Genomic DNA, 17,468 nt, shown 5'->3' with positions numbered 1-17,468 from the left:
GGAGTCTGAGGAAAACTGAACATAGATGCTATTTGCAGAGGTGTAAGAATGGAGAGGCGCTTCTGGACTAGCAATAGCAGGAAGCCATGACTAACTGCAGGCTTGAAAAGAACCAGGAAGGAATGGAGTCAGCAGAGCCTGGTAAGGGCTACAGCCAGGTCAGAGGATCCACCTGACACAGGCTAAAGTCTTAGGGGATAAGCCACTGCCAGACTGCTGTGCTAAAGCAGAAGTGGGGCCAAGCAGACATACTGGGACCTCTCTCTCTCTTCCTGTCCTGCTGATGCTCCGAATAGCCAAACCCAGCAGGAAGCCTGAAGGCAAATGAACCTGGGGTCTAGTCCATAGGTGAGGGACCCTAGGGCACAAAGCAGGACAGTAAGAATGACTGGGAAAGGAGAAAGCAGAAAACAACAGATAGGAGTGAGTTGAACCAAATGTAAAATAAGGGCTGGGCTATGTAATTGTAAGGCCCTTTCCGGTTCTGAACCTTATCATTCCAGTATTCAGCCTGATTCTTGGATCTATCTAACTGCTATTCTGTGCTTTATCTGGACTATGAATGTTCTATGATCCAACCATTGTAATTTATAATTAGGTGTATATATACATACTTGCTGAAATTAAATAGAAGCCTCTCAAAAACTAAGACGGGTCCCGTGCTGCTTAAAATAGTGAGTGGTTGACCCGCAAAGAGACAAAAGACCGCTCCAGAGACAGCAGTGCCCAGGAAACTCTCCAACACACCCTGAAAGAAAGAAAATACAGGTGTTAAATAAACAAATCTATTTTTCTTCCACTTGTGATGTTAGCAGGAAAATGAAGCTACTTGAATATATTATTATTAGGTCTCTAGCAAACAGACCAAGAATGAAGAAAGACTTACTGACATAAATGCTGCTACCATGTATTTCATCTCATACAGTTAGTCATTCTTGTTCAAGGGCTGGATTGCTCCAAAGAACTATAATGACTGTAATGACTGGTATATAAAGCATAAAAGGTAGCTCTCATCCTTACTTAAAAATAAATTGATGATTCTGTCAATAAATGACATTTTATAAACCCATGAAATGGGTACAAATCACTTGGTACTTTTTTCAATGTTTTAGCCTGATTTCACCTTGCACAGAGTAGGCACTTTAAAGCAGCTGTATTTTATACACAATATATAATACAGTTTTATAATACAGTTTGCTAAACAAGTGCTGGCGAGGATGTGGGGAAAAGGGTACACTTGTACATTGCTGGTGGGACTGCAAATTGGTGCAGCCAATTTGGAAAGCAGTATGGAGATTTCTTGGAAAGCTGGGAATGGAGCCACCATTTGACCCAGCTATTCCCCTTCTCGGTCTATTCCCTAAAGACCTAAAAAGAGCATGCTACAGGGACACTGCTACGTGGATGTTCATAGCAGCTCAATTCACAATAGCAAGACTGTGGAACCAACCCAGATGCCCTTCAATAGACGAATGGATTAAAAAAATGTGGCATTTATACACAATGGAGTATTACTCTGCATTAAAAAATGACAAAATCATAGAATTTGTAGGGAAATGGATGGCATTAGAGCAGATTATGCTAAGTGAAGCTAGCCAATCCCTAAAAAACAAATGCCAAATGTCTTCTTTGATATAAGGAGAGTAACTAAGAACAGAGTAGGGACGAAGAGCATGAGAAGAAGATTAACATTAAACAGAGATGAGAGGTGGGAGGGAAAGGGAGAGAAAAGGGAAATTGCATGGAAATGGAAGGAGACCCTCAGGGTTATACAAAAGAACATACAAGAGGAAATGAGGGGAAAGGGAAAAATAATACAAGGGGGAGAAATGAAGGTCAGTAGAGGGGGTAGAGAGAGAAGAGGGGTGGGGAGGGGAGGGGAGGGGGGATAGTAGAGGATAGGAAAGGTAGCAGAACAGGACAGTCACTAGTATGGCAATATGTAAATCAATGGATGTGTAATTGATGTGATTCTGCAATCTGTCTATGGGCTAAAAATGGGAGTTCATAACCCACTTGAAGCAAAGTGTGAAAGATGATATATCAAGAACTATGTAATGTTTTGAACAACCAACAATAAAAAAAAATACAGTTTGCTCCATTTAAAAAAAAGTAGTTTTACTTTTTTTTTTAATGGAGCAAACTGTATTATATGCACTAATGGATATGTCAAAATGAAAGCCACTATTACATATAACTATAATGCACTAGTAAAAAACATTAAAAAGGAGGGGCAATCTCCAATGTCCTGCAGTTACTTCTTTACCAACATTTTACATGCAACACTGCAAATGTGTTTATTCCTGTCTCTCCTTTTAGCAAAACAATAATTTTTTCTTTCTGTTTGTATACAAAGTATATTCATACCAATTCGTGTCTTCATACATGTACTTTGGGATAATAATGACCATCACATTCCACCATCATTTCTAATCCTATGCTCCCACCCTTGCCCTTCCACCCCTCTGCCCTATCTAGAGTTCGTCTATTCCTCCCATGTTCCCTTTCCCTACCCAACTATTTCAGAAAAGCTTTTGAAATGAAGTGGATAGCAAAGGAGATTTTAAAAAATGATTTATACTCCATCCTGAAATATCTATAACACCAATTTCAAAAAAATGTTATATAATCACTGTCCAATCTAAATTTATATACACGCTTCAATTAACTTTATCTCTCAAGGAAACAAGTGTGTAGGGATATGAATAGCTAAATTTGTGTGGTCATATCTCCTTGTAGGTATATCTATGGAAAATAATCTGCCATTTTCCTTTAACATAACAAGAACAAAGAAACACCTCATCAAGCACCAGAAATTTACAAAATGGCCCTAACTTTCTTAATCATGTCACTGAGGACCAAAGCTTTCAATGATGACAAACTGACCTGTTTATTTTTCATTGTTTAAACATCAGTTAGAATAGCACATGTGTATTTGTAGGAAAGGTCTATCTGTAAACTTACAATAATATTTTACCAAGGAATGGTGTTTAAATGTAAAAAGATGACAAGGACCATTCATTCACACAAAAAGCTATAAATCTGAAAACTAAAATTTATCAAACAAAACATTTTTCAAATGAACAAAGTTATGCAGCTTTAAAAGGCACAATATAGCCAACGTTAGACTAATTTACACAACGGAGAAAAATTATGTGATATCTGTAAATTTGTGTGTGAAAGGAAACTATTATGGGAATAGGTCCCTCTTCAATTAAACAATAAATTACCTGCTTCCAGAAGTTAATTTATGTTACATAAACATGCTCTTAATCTAAATATCCCCAGACTGGAGTAAAGTGGATTTCTGGAAAATCTGAGTGACCCTCATTCATTTTCTAGGTCCCCAACTCCCTAGTTAGCCTATCCTGCTGTCAGCCTCACCAGACCACCTCTTTCCACTGTTTCCAAAGTCTTCCAACAACTTTTCATTCACTTATCATCTTTAGAGAAACTATAATACACAGGAAATGATTATGAAGAAATTGGGTGTTGAAAATCAACTTATAGAACTTAAGCACACTAAGTTCCATCCCCACTTAAAAGCTATCCTAGGAGACCCTTGCTACAGTTATTACTCAAAATGTTTTTATACTGCTTCAGAGCCAGCAACATTCTCCTTAGAGTGATATTAGCAATAGCAAACCCTCCTCTTTTAGAGTTTGATTCAGAAAACAGATGACAATGCATTCGAATAGCACTAGGGTAGCACTAGATAACCAACCAGAGTTAGGATGGGAGGGAGTAAAAAAGTCAGTGAAACTGACTTGTCCTATGGCAAGTAACATCACTCTGAAATAATCCAGAGAGCCCTCATTGATGGAAAAGTCTAGGTTTGAAGTCTGGCAGGAGTCTCTTTTTAGACACCCTACTGACATGAACGTGAGTTCCAAAGCATGACTAAAGGTGTCATCTCAGTATTTACAGACAATCCAGCTCATTCTTCCTCATAGGAACAGAATCAGAATGTCAAGCAATGCTAACAGAACCAAGATGCCCCCAAAATAGGATTTGTCTTGATTTCTCCAGTGTTTAGAGACTGAGGTTCAGGAGGGTTAAATGATATGAACATAAATGTGGCACAAGAACTCTTTGGCATACATACCTGCCCAACTAACCTAATCCTTGGCAAGGATTAAAGGTGTGCCAAGCTATAATTTTCTTAGACATACAATTTTTCACCCCTTGATGGTGGGTGTTTCAAGTCTTTATCTTTTTTTTTTTCTTGAAATTTACATAAAAGTTTTAGAACTTGAATGCTCCATGGGAAGACAAGCCACATTCTAGATACATGTGACAGGCAAAGGTACACCTCTTTATTCTTTATCAGGCACAACGGAATGCCTGTTTCTCATCATTATTGTAGAATTAAAACATGGCTCTGGCTGGGTGTAAGGGAGAATATAAAAGAAAAAAAGGAGGTGTATGAGTTTAGGATTCTCCGCTTGGCAGAACTATTAGTCTCTGCAATGGCAGGAACAGGGTCTTCTGGTGTGTCTTTCATGGTTCTCCTTCTTCCAACAGGCTATCCACCACCTGCCATGTGCTCTGTAGGCACTCAGTAAATGCTAAAGGAACCAGAGAAGATGAGCCCAAATGATACTAGGTCCACCTGTCAAAGGTCAACAGCCGTCATTGGTCATTTATTAAAGATAGCAACCAATTTCTTCCAGAATATGGCTTTGATTTATGGAAGCCATGTGACTGTTCAAAGGCAGATTATTTTTATTTCAGTACTTGATCCTTTGGTTAGCACTACAGTTTCCATTCTGTGGCTCACGATTTTGAAACAGGTGATTTATTATACACATTGCACTGGAAACTTGCTTAAACTTCACGACGCTTCCTGCATTTCTAAGAAAGTAACTATTTTCACCACATCTTGACATGTTCCTCTTCATGATACAGAAATTTTTAAAATAATCTCATACAATGAATAATTATATCTAGAGCTTAAAACAATTTATAAGGTGAACTATCAGAAGCCTCTTTTCTGATTTATTATATTAAATATTCACAGATATAAAAGGGGAAATACTGTGTGGATGTGTGGTTTTTTTAATAGCTATTAAGTCACAGACACTTGGATACCTGATTTCTCTGAGGAGCACACTCCCTAGCATTTCACAACAATGCAGCCAGCTGAGCTCTGAGGTGTGGCAGAATCAGGAGCCACTAATGCTCCAGGCCACTCTACTTGGGCTTTCACTTTATTCCAATTCTGATCAGATGATTCCAACTGTGGAACAGTGGGAGCAGCAAACAGCTGGCAGACAGGAGTCTAGACTCTTTTGCCCCCAGAGAGCTTAGGACTTAGGACTTTCAGTTCACTTCTATCAATTTTAGTTTCTCCAGGTAAGACAACAACAAAAAAGAGAAGAGGTAGTAGAGCAATGGACTCCGGAATCAAACATTCCTTTATCTGACATCCAAACTGTACCATTTCTTTGATCAATGACTTTTAAGGAAGATTCTTAATCTCCCTGAAAAGGTTAGGGTGCACTTGATCAGATAATGCATATAAAATGCTCAGCATGATCTCTGATAGATGAAACCCTTTTTGAACAATAATAACCACATGCATAACATACTTATTTAGACACAAGATGAAGAAGCTGGACTAGATGATCTTCAAGAACTCTCTAGGTTGCTCAGCAAAAAGAGCATGCCTTACAGTAATAGATGCCTGAGTTTAAATCTTATACCAGTTACCTCTCTAAATTCAAATTCTCTCTTTGTACATTGATGGCTCCCTCACAGGATAATTACTTAGATTAAATGATACAATGAGGTATAAAGCACTCAGAAAAAAACCTAACACAAAGCTGAGACACAATATAATTCTGGTTTCCTTTCCTTTGTTGCTTCGTATAATCTTTTCCCCAGCCAATCTCTAGTATTTGTTTTCTTCAAGAGAGGAAGAAGATGGAGAGAAAGTTAAAAGGAGTGGCATAAATAGAAAAGATGAAAATCAGTTCTCGGAGAGAAGTGGGGGATAGCTTCTAGATCTGCAAGATTTTCCAGAGCAATTTCCAAATCAATAGAGGCCATGGGGAGCAAGGGCAACTCCGTGGCCATCGCCAGTTGCTCCTTTCATTAAAATTGATGGTAATAAACAAAATAGTTTATTTTACAGAAGTAAAATCCAAACCCACATCCAAACCAATTTGTGAAAATACTTTTCTACTTTCATGAGGGTATGAAATTAAAGAAAGAATGGCCCCTGGTTTTCAAAATAGCCCCCCCCCAAATTAGGACAAATCCCAAAATAATAAAATCAAGCATAAAAGAAAATCAGACCCTAGGAGCAAGATTCTAAAAACAATGAAATCCAACCATAATTTGTAATACCAGCATTCCACATCTTCGGGCTACTTATGATAATGGTTGCAAAGGGCACCATTTCCTACCATGGCTGATTCAAAACAACCACAATCAAGAGAATAAAACATTAAAATTGGAAAATGTATGCTGTCAACATCGACTTTACTGCAATTTAGTATCTTTATATTACACTGAAGAATGACTTGTTGTTTTGTGTCCCTTTTTATTAAGGCCCTTATTATTTGGGTTAATATTTGCAACCTTGTTTAGGGAGGCTGGGTAGTAATAACAGAAGGGTGGGGAGTAAAACCTAAGAAGAAAGTGGTGAAGTTGTCCAAGAAAACAAAAGATTTTAAATTTCTTTTGACAATTTGCAATGCAATCAAGTTTGGAAAAATAAAATATTACAATGGCATTCAATGATAAAGCATTCACTAACATTTTCACCACTGTGACCAAAAGACCTGCCAAGAAAAATTTTAGAGGAGTAAAAGTTTATTTTAGGGCACATGGTTTCAGAGGTCTCATCCATAGACAACTGGCTCCATTGCTCTGAGCCCAAGGTAAGGCAAAATATCATGACAGAAGGGTGTGTCAGAGGGAAGCAGCTCAGGACAGGACACAGGAAGTAGAGAGAGGGAGCTCCACTAGCCAGGGACAAAATATATACCCCAAAGGCATGTCCCAAATGATCCACCTCCTCCAGCCACACCCTACCTGCCTACAGTTACCACCCAGTTAATCCCTTTTAGGAGATTAATGCACTGATTAGATTAAGGCTCTCAGGACCCAATCATTTCACCTCTAAACTTCTTTTCATTGTCTCACACATAAGCTCTTGGGGGACACCTCATATCTAAACCATAGCAGAAATGTTTTTTGCTTATACGTTACTGGCTATCAAAGGAGAAATTTTAGCTCATGTTTCTGATGATTTATATCATAACTGTGCAGCATGTTGAATAATAAAATTTAATTTCTCTAGATGAACCTTTGAATCCAAAGTTTAGCCAGAAATAACTAAACAAATAAGGCAGCCCAATGCCATTGGGAACAGGCAGTCAGATCTCAATCACCTGCATGAGTTTTGACACTAGGTTCCTAGCATAAGCCAACCCCTGTGGTCAAGAGGGAGAAATGATGCAAGTATCTAAATCAAATTTAAGTCATCTGGGAAGCCTGGGTCTTTTATTTGCTTGTTTGCTTGTTTGTCTGTTTATTTGTAAGTTTTTTTTAACACTAATTCTTTACTCCACCTTGAACAATTAAATCAGGGTCTCTGAAGATGAAGCCTGGAGACTCAGAATTTTTTCAGAGTTCCTCAGGTGATTCTCCTGTGTATTCAAACAACCTCCTCTCCTCCTCCAAAACAGCATCAACAATCAGTTATACAGACCATCCATCCACACTGGGGGAGAAGATTGAATACACAGCCCTCATCTTCAATTTTCCTATGTAATTACAACCTATAAATCCGTGATTTCTGTCCTGACAGATCAAGCCGCCAAGCCAGACAGAGCCATCTACTCTAACATGCTTTGTCGTGTCATAAGCAGAAATTCTGTTTATACTGCCAGCAGGAATTGAAAAAAAAAAAAAAAAAAAAAAAAAGGGAAGACTTGAAAGACAAATATCTCTCTGCTTGAAGAAAAGCATGAGCCAAAAACTTTACCAAAGCTTCAACTCCCAGTCAAATCAAATGGATGGGAAAGACACGGAGGCCTTACAGTTTTTATTTGAAGAGATGTGAACATGTATCTGAAACATCAAATGCCAGTATAACATTACACAAAAATCAATTCCAGATGGATAAAAAATTTAAGTGAAAACATAAAAGAACTGAAATATGTGGGTAAATATTTTTCTAATCTTGGGATAGGAAAAGGCTCTTTAAATATATCATGAAGAAACAAAAAATAAAGATTTGACTACGCAAAAATTAAAGTCTGTTCAGCAAAAGAAATCATAAATAAGGTTAAAAGACATATGGTAGCTCTAGGAAAAATATGTTTTGTAATACTTCCAAAAAGCAAAAGGAAAATATCAGAGTTCTTACATGTCAATAAGAAACCTAAATGACCCAAAAGGAAAATATACCAAGGACACAGTATAAAGAAGTGTAGTCAGTAAAAGTGTGGAAAGATATTCCCCTTCACTAAAAAATTAAAGAAAACTTAATTGAATAAGAATGAGCCATCCTTTTCAATCCAGTATGGCAAAATGAAAACATAGGCCAAAATTCTATTTGGCAAGGGTATGGAATTTTGGGTACTCTATCCATTACTGGAAGAAGTATAATTTTCGTGGAGTGTAATTTGAAAGAAATAGCAAAAACTAAGATAAGCATATTTTGCTACTTACTTACCCTGAGAAGGTAATTATAAAGAACAAAAATATAGTTAATCACCATAGTATTGCTTATAAAAGAGAAAATTAGAAAAAACTGAAAGTCCAATAATAGGAGATTTACTAAATAAATTAAAGCACATGTATCATATACATGAATAAAGTCATTAAAAATCACATTAAAGACTGTGTTGAAGTAGAAGATATCCATGAAATACTACTGTTATGAAACAATATGTGTATGATCTCATTTATATTAAATTTTATATACTGATCTGTGTACACATACATTGTAAAATGTATGAAAAATGTCATGAAAATGTTAATGACTATTTCTGGGTGATGTGTTTAAGGACAAAATTATCTTCTATGTAATTTTTCTGTACTGTTTAAATTTTCTACAATGTATAATTATATCCTAAATAACTGCAAGCTAAACAAAATAATTTTCAAATTTAGCATCATTTGGGACTCCCTACATCCCCCAAATCACTATCATTTTCTGATCATCAAGAAAACAGATTTGACAAAGGTCTTTCAAATGCAGTAAACAACCAAATACAAATTACTTTAATCAAGAAGTTAAATTCAGAACTTGTACATGTAAAGCACATTATTTCAAGTTTCTCCCTGGTAGAACCACAGCCAATAAAACTTAGCGGTAACTAAGCAATAGTGATTCCTTCCTCCGTCATTAAATAGGCTTATTCATTTTTGCTTATGGAAATAACTAAATTGTATCATCCCAACAGACTACTTTACTTAACTTTTTGAAATTAGAATATGTTCCTAGAACAGATTGATGTGTCAAGAAGGAAATGCATTCTGGGTGCCAAAGTGCCATAGTCAGGTAAATGGAAATTACTATATGGTTCTCAATATAGTAAAGCAATTACCAATTTGCTTTCATCTTGCTCTTATGAATTGCACGTGATAGTCTTTGTAAAGAAGTGTCTATCTTCTCGAGGAATATGTGCACAAGAAATGATACATTTCCAACTTCAGCAGATTGATTAAAAATTCTCGGCACAGCAGTATGTTAAAATAAAGCTTCAAATTTGGAGATGCCAGCTATAAATGTTCCTTATTATGAGACAAGTTCCCTTAAAATGTGCTCTGTTAGGCTCCATAAATATCACAAAATTCACAGAATTCTAAAAATCTTACTGAATTCTTTGGCTAAAAGGTTTGTGAAAATAGGATTATATTTACTCCCGGAAAAAAAATTAAAATTACATTCTTCAGTCAGTCTTCACTCTAGACTATGCTTAGTCATTCACAATCAAATGTAGATTTAAATTAAAGTACTTTCATGTATTCTATAAAGCTTAGGAGAATAATTTTTAGGTAACACAAGACTTGACACAAAATATCAAAAAGAATTTTTTGTGCCAATATGTGGCCCATAAACCAAGCAATCCATAAATATTTGTTGATTTAGTTTGATAGCAAGGATCCATCCAGATAGTACTGTGAGTGAAAATCTATAACTATAACAGATTCTGATGGAACCTATTTATACATTGACATTTAACAATTTAATCTGAAGTACTTAAATGAATAGAGCAGTATGCTTGTGTGGCAACCAAGATTACAGATACAATGTAAAGAGTAGGCATGCAGGTGATAGAGACTTTGGTTGTGGAAGGGACATAATTTTAAAACAATGAGGTTGAAAAGTTTTGGATTACTTGGCAATATGGCAAGGACAGCAGAAAATTATTTTTGGTGAGATTGAATGAAAAGGGTAATAAGAGTATTGCATTGTTCTTGGACTTCAGAAAGCATATGTTCCAGGTCTTTGTTGCTAAGCTCAAAGAACAGGAATCAGTCACAAACCCAGGTTGTATCCTAGATGAGTGTAAGGTCTACTCTTGGCAAAGTGGTTCAGTCGCTTCCAGAAGCCCAAGTTAAGCTATAATTGCCCACACTTAACAAGAAATCTGTGAATACCCACTCTGTAAGCCCCAAAGTCCTATCATAACTGCTTGATGGGCAAAATATATATGCCAAAGTTGGGGAATTCATGCAGTCATTTATGTTGGCAATAGGATTTAATTATACTTGGAGCCATCGTAGCCTCAACTGTTCTTATTTTGAACATAGTTACAGAGGAAATGGTCTACATAGCTTTTAAGATCATCTGCTTCCAATGATATATTACATACACACATATATACATATACATATATATATAATCTAATTTTGTATATGTGTGTGTGCATCATTAGCTCTGAAATAAAAGCTTAGATGTGAAATCCTGTCTTCAAGCAGGCAAGACCTCCTGAACAGAAGCTGGCAGAAGAGTTTGCTTAGACAACAGTCGTGCAGTGACTCATCTGTGTTTTCACAACATGCTTCCACCCAGCACCCGTGTCTATTTGTAGCCTGACAATAAGGGCCCTATGTGAACCATTTCAGAGCTGTCTGCCTTAAAGGCAAGGACACTGTTCTCAGTTGACTCACTGGAACTGCCTGTGCTTTTGAGAATAACCCACTGCCACATTTATGAATGCATGTGATATAACTGCAGATTATCTCAGGCTTTACCAATGCTTTTCTGCTTAGTCTTGGTCTAGAGTCTCATGAATCCAGGGGACTTCACCCCCTAAATAAACCCACTACACACCACTACTAGGCACTGAAAAAGATTTCATTCATCAACACCCTCGACTGCAAATACCACCAGCATGGGATTCTTATCTATTTTGCTCACCTATTTGTATCCCAGCACTTAAAATAGTCTCTGACCCATAGTAGACACTCCATAAATATGTGCAAAGGAATGAAACAAACTCTTCCATAGACCTGTTAAATGACCTGGATCTTTTAATTAAATCCTTAAAATATTCTCTTGTCCTTCTTGCTAAGTCAAGAAGTCTTCTACTGCAAGGGTCTCAAAATTTTTGTATGTTAAAGTACATACCCTTTCAGTACCTGAGATACTCTTCAACATATTAAACCACCTTACTCCCTAGTCTTTAAAATATATAAAACTATTTGTTGAATTTCAATTCAATAAATGTAGATTAATAATCATTCTTTTTTCTACCCTTCTTTTTCAGTGTTTCTGCCACCTCTTGGACTTCTCAGAAGTACCAAGTTGTAGTCTGAGAGAAGGACTTGACCAATACAGTTCTTAACGGAATAAGACTTCAGACTTGAGAGAAAAGAAAAAAGAATGTTACTTCAGTATTTTCAATCACAGAAACTTTTAAAACAATGTGTTTACAGTTTCAACAAAATTATGCATGGAGTTTACAGAATCTATTAATAAAATTATCAAATTTTGTCTGGAAAATAACTTCATGGGGCTAGGGCTGTAGCTCAGTGCTTGCATAGCATATGTGAGGCACTGGGTTTGATCCTTAGCACCACATAAAAATAAATAAAATGAAGGCATTCTGTCTATCTACAACTAACAAAAATTAATTATTTTTTTTTAAAAACAACCTCTTGTATTTGCATTACTTTGAATTGTCAATTCCCAAGAGTAATAATATCCAGCAAAGGGCTATTCTGATGTACTACTTAACATTCTGATGTACTAAACCATTCATTTCCGCTGAAATCCTCACTTTCTAGAAAATAGCTAATTTCACAAGTAAGGCCTTGTCCAGGTGTTATATCATGGTAGGGGAGGTGGTAATCCTATGTTACCTACATGTGTTACACAACAGAGTCCTCTACTTTCCCAAGGACACACTCAGATAGAAATCGATTAATATAGGAGGGATCAAAACAGATTTCAATATACCCTGCCCCTAGTCTCAGATGCTGCATTCTAAAGCTAAGTCTTATGAGGCTGCAAATTGCGATTCAGTTCAGAAAGGCAATATGCTCACACATGGGAAGTGCCACAAAGTCCCCCACCTCAATGAGAAAAATGTCAAAACAAATGTTTAAAAATTAACTGCACAAGAAGGTCTCTGTACTTTCTGATGGACAGAAAATGGTTTTGTTCTTACCGCCCTCAAAACTAGCATTACTCTTTTAATATGTGGCTACCTGTGTTATCTTCTTCATGCTGGCCTCAGCATGCTTACCCAGTGCTTTCTTCTACACTTGTTTTCTTGAATGATCTGTTTAATGAACATTATGTTATCATCTAGATGAAGAATCACTGCCCAATTTGGATACAGATCAAAGTTTATAAAAACTCTATTTCTGACATCACTCTCATAATTTAATTTATTCACTCTTGTCTTATGAATGAAGAGAAAGTACAGGAGCAGATGGGGAAGAGTCTTCATGTATTTCATCTCTGTGGTCCACAAGTTCAGTCTCTAAAATCTGTGCTGTAGGTCTCTCATGGGTAACACAGTTATACAAGTTCTTTGGCCAGCACAATGTTATTTTTTAAATGTTAATTGGCTGCCAATATTTAAGTGTCACGAGATTTCACTAAGAGTTTTAATTTTTCAGGTTCTCTGAAAAATCAGAAAATGATATAGGTACACATTTACATGGAAATAAGTAAAGATGAACAGCAAGTTCCCCTTTCCAGTGGAGCATGAATTCTTAGGAGTCATCACAGTCCCCAAGCTAGCCATGTGGAAAAGTCATGTGGAGAGTCCTCAGACTCCAGCTGTTCCAGACAGCCCAAGCCAGGCACCGGAATGTGAGCAAAAAGTCATTTTAAGGGACTTCAGCCTCTGATGCCATCTGACTGCAAAGTATAGAGGACCACTCAGCTAAGCATCAACTGCCTGAGCCATGAGAAGAAGTTTAAAATGGTTATGTCAAGCCTCCATGTTTTGGGGCAATATGCTCTACAGACAGATAAGGGCTATAAGGTATGGGCACTTGAAATAAACAATGTTTAAAGTCATTTCTCCCTTTTTACTCGGGACAATATACATGTTATAGTTTCCATCTTATTTTTTTAATATTTATTTATTTTTGGTTAGACACAATACCTTTATTTTGTTTATTTATTTTTATGTGGTATTGAGGATCGAACCCAGGGCCTCACGCATGCTAGGCGAGCGTTCTACTGCTGAGCCACAATCCCAGCCCTCCATCTTATTTTTGTATTCAAAAGAAATCTAGAACATAAATGTACCTAGGCAAGAAAAGTGAAGTGGGACAAAAGTAATTTTTTGGAATTAATTACATTTAAAAAAAAAGCTGGCTGGCAGCACTTACAAATGTCACATTGCTTAAACCCAAGTAAGTAAGAACAGAATGTAGAAAAGGCTTGAATTGGATTCTTTTCATGGGACTATCAAACTTATTCACTCCCCTGTATTCATCCTAACACAATGCCTATTTGTTTTAATGACTGGATCAAATAAAAGTAGTTTTTTACGTATTATTCCAATTGATTAGGGGAATCAAAAACATCTCTTTCTGTAGCTATTATTGATGCAAAAGGAAGGCAAACGCCACTTTCAAAATAAGCAAAAAAATTATGGTTGCAATTAATGGTACAAAACAAGCCACACCAGAATCATTATGGCTTAATGAGAGACAGGTTCAGGTATGGAAGAAACAGCTATCAACTTGCATCCATTAAAGTTCTGAATTCTGACAAATGAATGTCAGTAGAGGGGGCAGAGAGAGAAGACGGGAGGGGAGGGGAGGGGAGGGGGGATAGTAGAGGATAGGAAAGGCAGCAGAATACAACAGACACTAGTATGGCAATATGTAAATCAATGGATGTGTAACTGATGTGATTCTGCAATCTGTATATGGGGTAAAAATGGGAGCTCATAACCCACTTGAATCAAAGTGTGAAATATGATATATCAAGAACTATGTAATGTTTTGAACAGCCAACAATAAAAAATTAAAAAAAAAAAGTTCTGAATTCTACTAGTTGCAAATCCAACTTTGAGCAAATCTCTCAATTGTTTGATTATTATTTGCTCATGTAAGAGCACAGGTAAAGAGGAAGGTAATCATGCATTCCCAAAGAGTGTGATGATCAAGTTTAACAGAATATGGTCCATACATTCAATGGAGTGGATCTAAACCTTGTGCACTGCGCAAATGTAAGGCAGCTGATATGCATTTGCCCAAATAGAATTGTAGATCCTCATTTCCTCTCCTTTTTTTCCCCACTTGTGACTCAAGCCAGATTTCATCGAGCTATTTTTGTAATTACTAACATGCTGGAAATACAGCAGCAAGCCAGAAGCAAACTAAAATGCAGCATCCAGCAAAAGAAAGAAAATCACGCTGAGTAACTGAAAGGCCATCTGCTTCTAACTGAGCTGTAGGGGTGAGGAAGACAATCTGGCTGTACTATTTGTGTCCTCCCCAAAACCGTACCCACCTGCATGTTGTCAGTGGCATCCCCAAGCAGTCCTCCAAAAGTGATAGCATTAGTTACAGTCGCCAGATAGATGAAGAGAATTGCTGAAAGAGCCTGAATATTTAAAGCATCATAAAAATCACTGGCAAAAAATGGTGCTTTTCTCTTTATGTCCTTAATTAATCCACCACAGAACCTGGGCAGGGAGAAAGCAAACATGTGACCAAGTAAGAAACAAATAAATGACCACCAAATTCATTAAAATACAATTCACAAAACCATGCAGAATTGGTTATTTAAACACTTGAATCAATCACATGATACTATTTAACCACTTAGGATGAGACCAGAAAACTATCTACCTCTTTCAGTTACTAAATTAGATGCCACATTTCCTAAAGATCAGCCAGTGGTTCTGTATGTAAGAATGAACTGTGTACATAAATAAAATCTTTTGTTGCCCAAAGGAAACCATCCAGATATGTGGGATCATAAAAGGCCCTTTACAATCTTGCGAGAGCATCCTTCCCACATTCATTCATTCTTTCACCCCACAAATGTTTATTGAGCACCTGTGATATTCCTACACTATGGCACTCTTCTGGTTGCTGGGGATACAACAGTGAACAACACAGGCCCCAGAGCCCTGCTCTTATGGGGCTACTTTGAGGAGACAAAAAAAAAAAAAGCTAATAAACAAGATAAATAAATAAAATGCTTAGTGCTAAAAATCAAAGAAAACATTAAATGGGAAAGAGGGTTATGTATTACTGGGAAAAAAAAGGTATTTGAAACTTTAAAATAGGCTAGCCAGAAGATTCTTCTGAGAAGTGACTTTGGGGTAAGGATCTGAAAGAACTAAGTGGGGAAGGCCAGCAGGTAGGTGACAGGAGAAGGCACAAACTGAGACCCGACACACATCAGCAGGTCAGCTAATGGACCCATGGATCAGTCTACTTCCCTCCCAGCCAGACCTCAATCATCAGCCATAAACATGCATGCTGTTGCTTCTGCCTAGAAAAACTCTCCACTTCCAATGCTCAATGGTGCTCCGATTTCATCACCCAGATTCCCACTCTTAGCTCTCACACTTTATCAGGATTATCTACCTCTCTAGGTGCCTGCTGGACCTGCACTGCACTCACTGCCCCACTGCTGTTTCCTTGGTATTCACAGGGCTGTGCATGGCACCAGGAACACTGCAGGTACACAGTGCATTTAGGAAAGATGAAAGGGGGAAGAATAAAATCACAGTCTGATGAAATTTAAAAAACTAAATTCCAGAACTACTACCTGGGATGTGAGTAGAAAAACCAAAATGATATTCCTAATGAAAATGGTTTGTTAAGAACTGCAATCATGTACCACATAATAATGTTTTGGTTAATGATGGACCACATGTATGATGGGCCAGTACAACATATCACTCATGTGTCGGTGGTGATGCCAATGTAAACAAACCTACTGTGCTGTCAAATACATATAGTATGTAAAACTTGATAATGGTAATCAATACCTGTATTATTAGTTTATGTATTTGGTACACTATCCTTATTATCATTATTTTAGAGTGAATACCTTCTACTGATTAAAAAAATAGTTTACCTTGCCTCATGAGTTCATCAGAAGTGTCACATGATTGACCTATACCATGTGGGTTTGTGGAAGTACACACCATGATGTTTGCAAAACAACAAAATGCCCAAGGATGCAATTCTCAGATCTCATCCCCATCATTAAGTGATGCATGACTGTATTTAGAAAAAACAGGGAGCTCAAGAGGGAGGATTTTGTGTGGAGGGTGGAATTTTTCTTTTAATTTGGGCGAGAAATCCAAGTGGATCACCAGGAAAAGGAAATAACTTCACCAAGATTCAACTGCAAACCAAAATGACATACTTTTTTAAAAATTAAAATCCTACAGTATTTATTTTATTTATTAAAATCCTACAGTGTTTTGTCTTTTTTTTTAAGAGGCAGGAAAAAAACTATCTTACTTAAATTTTTACTCACCCCAAAATGAAATGGAGAATATAATAGTGGAAGAGGAAGAATTATCATAAAAACTAATCAGATGGAGCAATCTGGAAAACCTGAACTCCCAGCTTCAGGCTAAGGAGGTAGAGGAGTGACCTGTGAATTATTCATTTCTATGTTCCTCACTTTTGAGTAAATGTGCAGGGAAGAGATGGAGTCCTGAGAGCCACCCAAGAAAGGCTAACACATCACCAGTTCGTCTTCCTGCTACCCATACTTACCAGTCATCAGTTGGACCCTCTGACATCCCATCTGTCCCTTCATTTGCCATAGTACCCCAATGCCATTCCAGCAAGCACTCTGTGGGCAGTTCGCTCCCACCCCACATCTTCCCTTCATGATCTGTCCCCCACCTCCTTCTGCACTTTCCTCAAATGTTGCCATTCTCTGTAAGGCCTTCTCTGACCAGCCTGTCTAAAATCACAATACTGTTTCTCAGGACAATAGTCCCTACTTCTGCTTCATTTTTCATCATAAAAATATCACCACGTTTATTTATTTT

At 37.1% G+C, this 17,468-nt stretch overlaps 1 protein-coding gene across 6 annotated transcripts in view; it reads right to left on the bottom strand.

Annotated features, from left to right (window-relative positions):
• The window catches only part of Slc4a4 (solute carrier family 4 member 4), a 406,144-nt gene that overhangs the window by 85,416 nt on the left and 303,260 nt on the right, over positions 1-17,468 (bottom strand). For all 6 annotated transcript variants that reach the window (XM_058574042.1, XM_046428692.2, XM_058574038.1 and 3 more), the window contains exons 12-13: positions 14,951-15,125; positions 615-748 (exon numbers count right to left, since the gene is read on the bottom strand). In XM_058574042.1, coding sequence (XP_058430025.1) covers positions 615-748; positions 14,951-15,125 — 309 coding nt within the window. The remainder of the gene's footprint in view (positions 1-614; positions 749-14,950; positions 15,126-17,468) is intronic.

This window comes from Marmota monax, unplaced genomic scaffold, assembly GCF_021218885.2.
Source record: "Marmota monax isolate L192 unplaced genomic scaffold, Marmota_monax_Labrador192_F-V1.1 WCK01_AAM20220418_F8-fsc00132, whole genome shotgun sequence".
NCBI classification, from domain to species: Eukaryota; Metazoa; Chordata; class Mammalia; order Rodentia; family Sciuridae; genus Marmota; species Marmota monax.
Note: the sequence above shows the minus strand (reverse complement) of the source record. Positions and strands in the feature narration are given on the sequence as shown.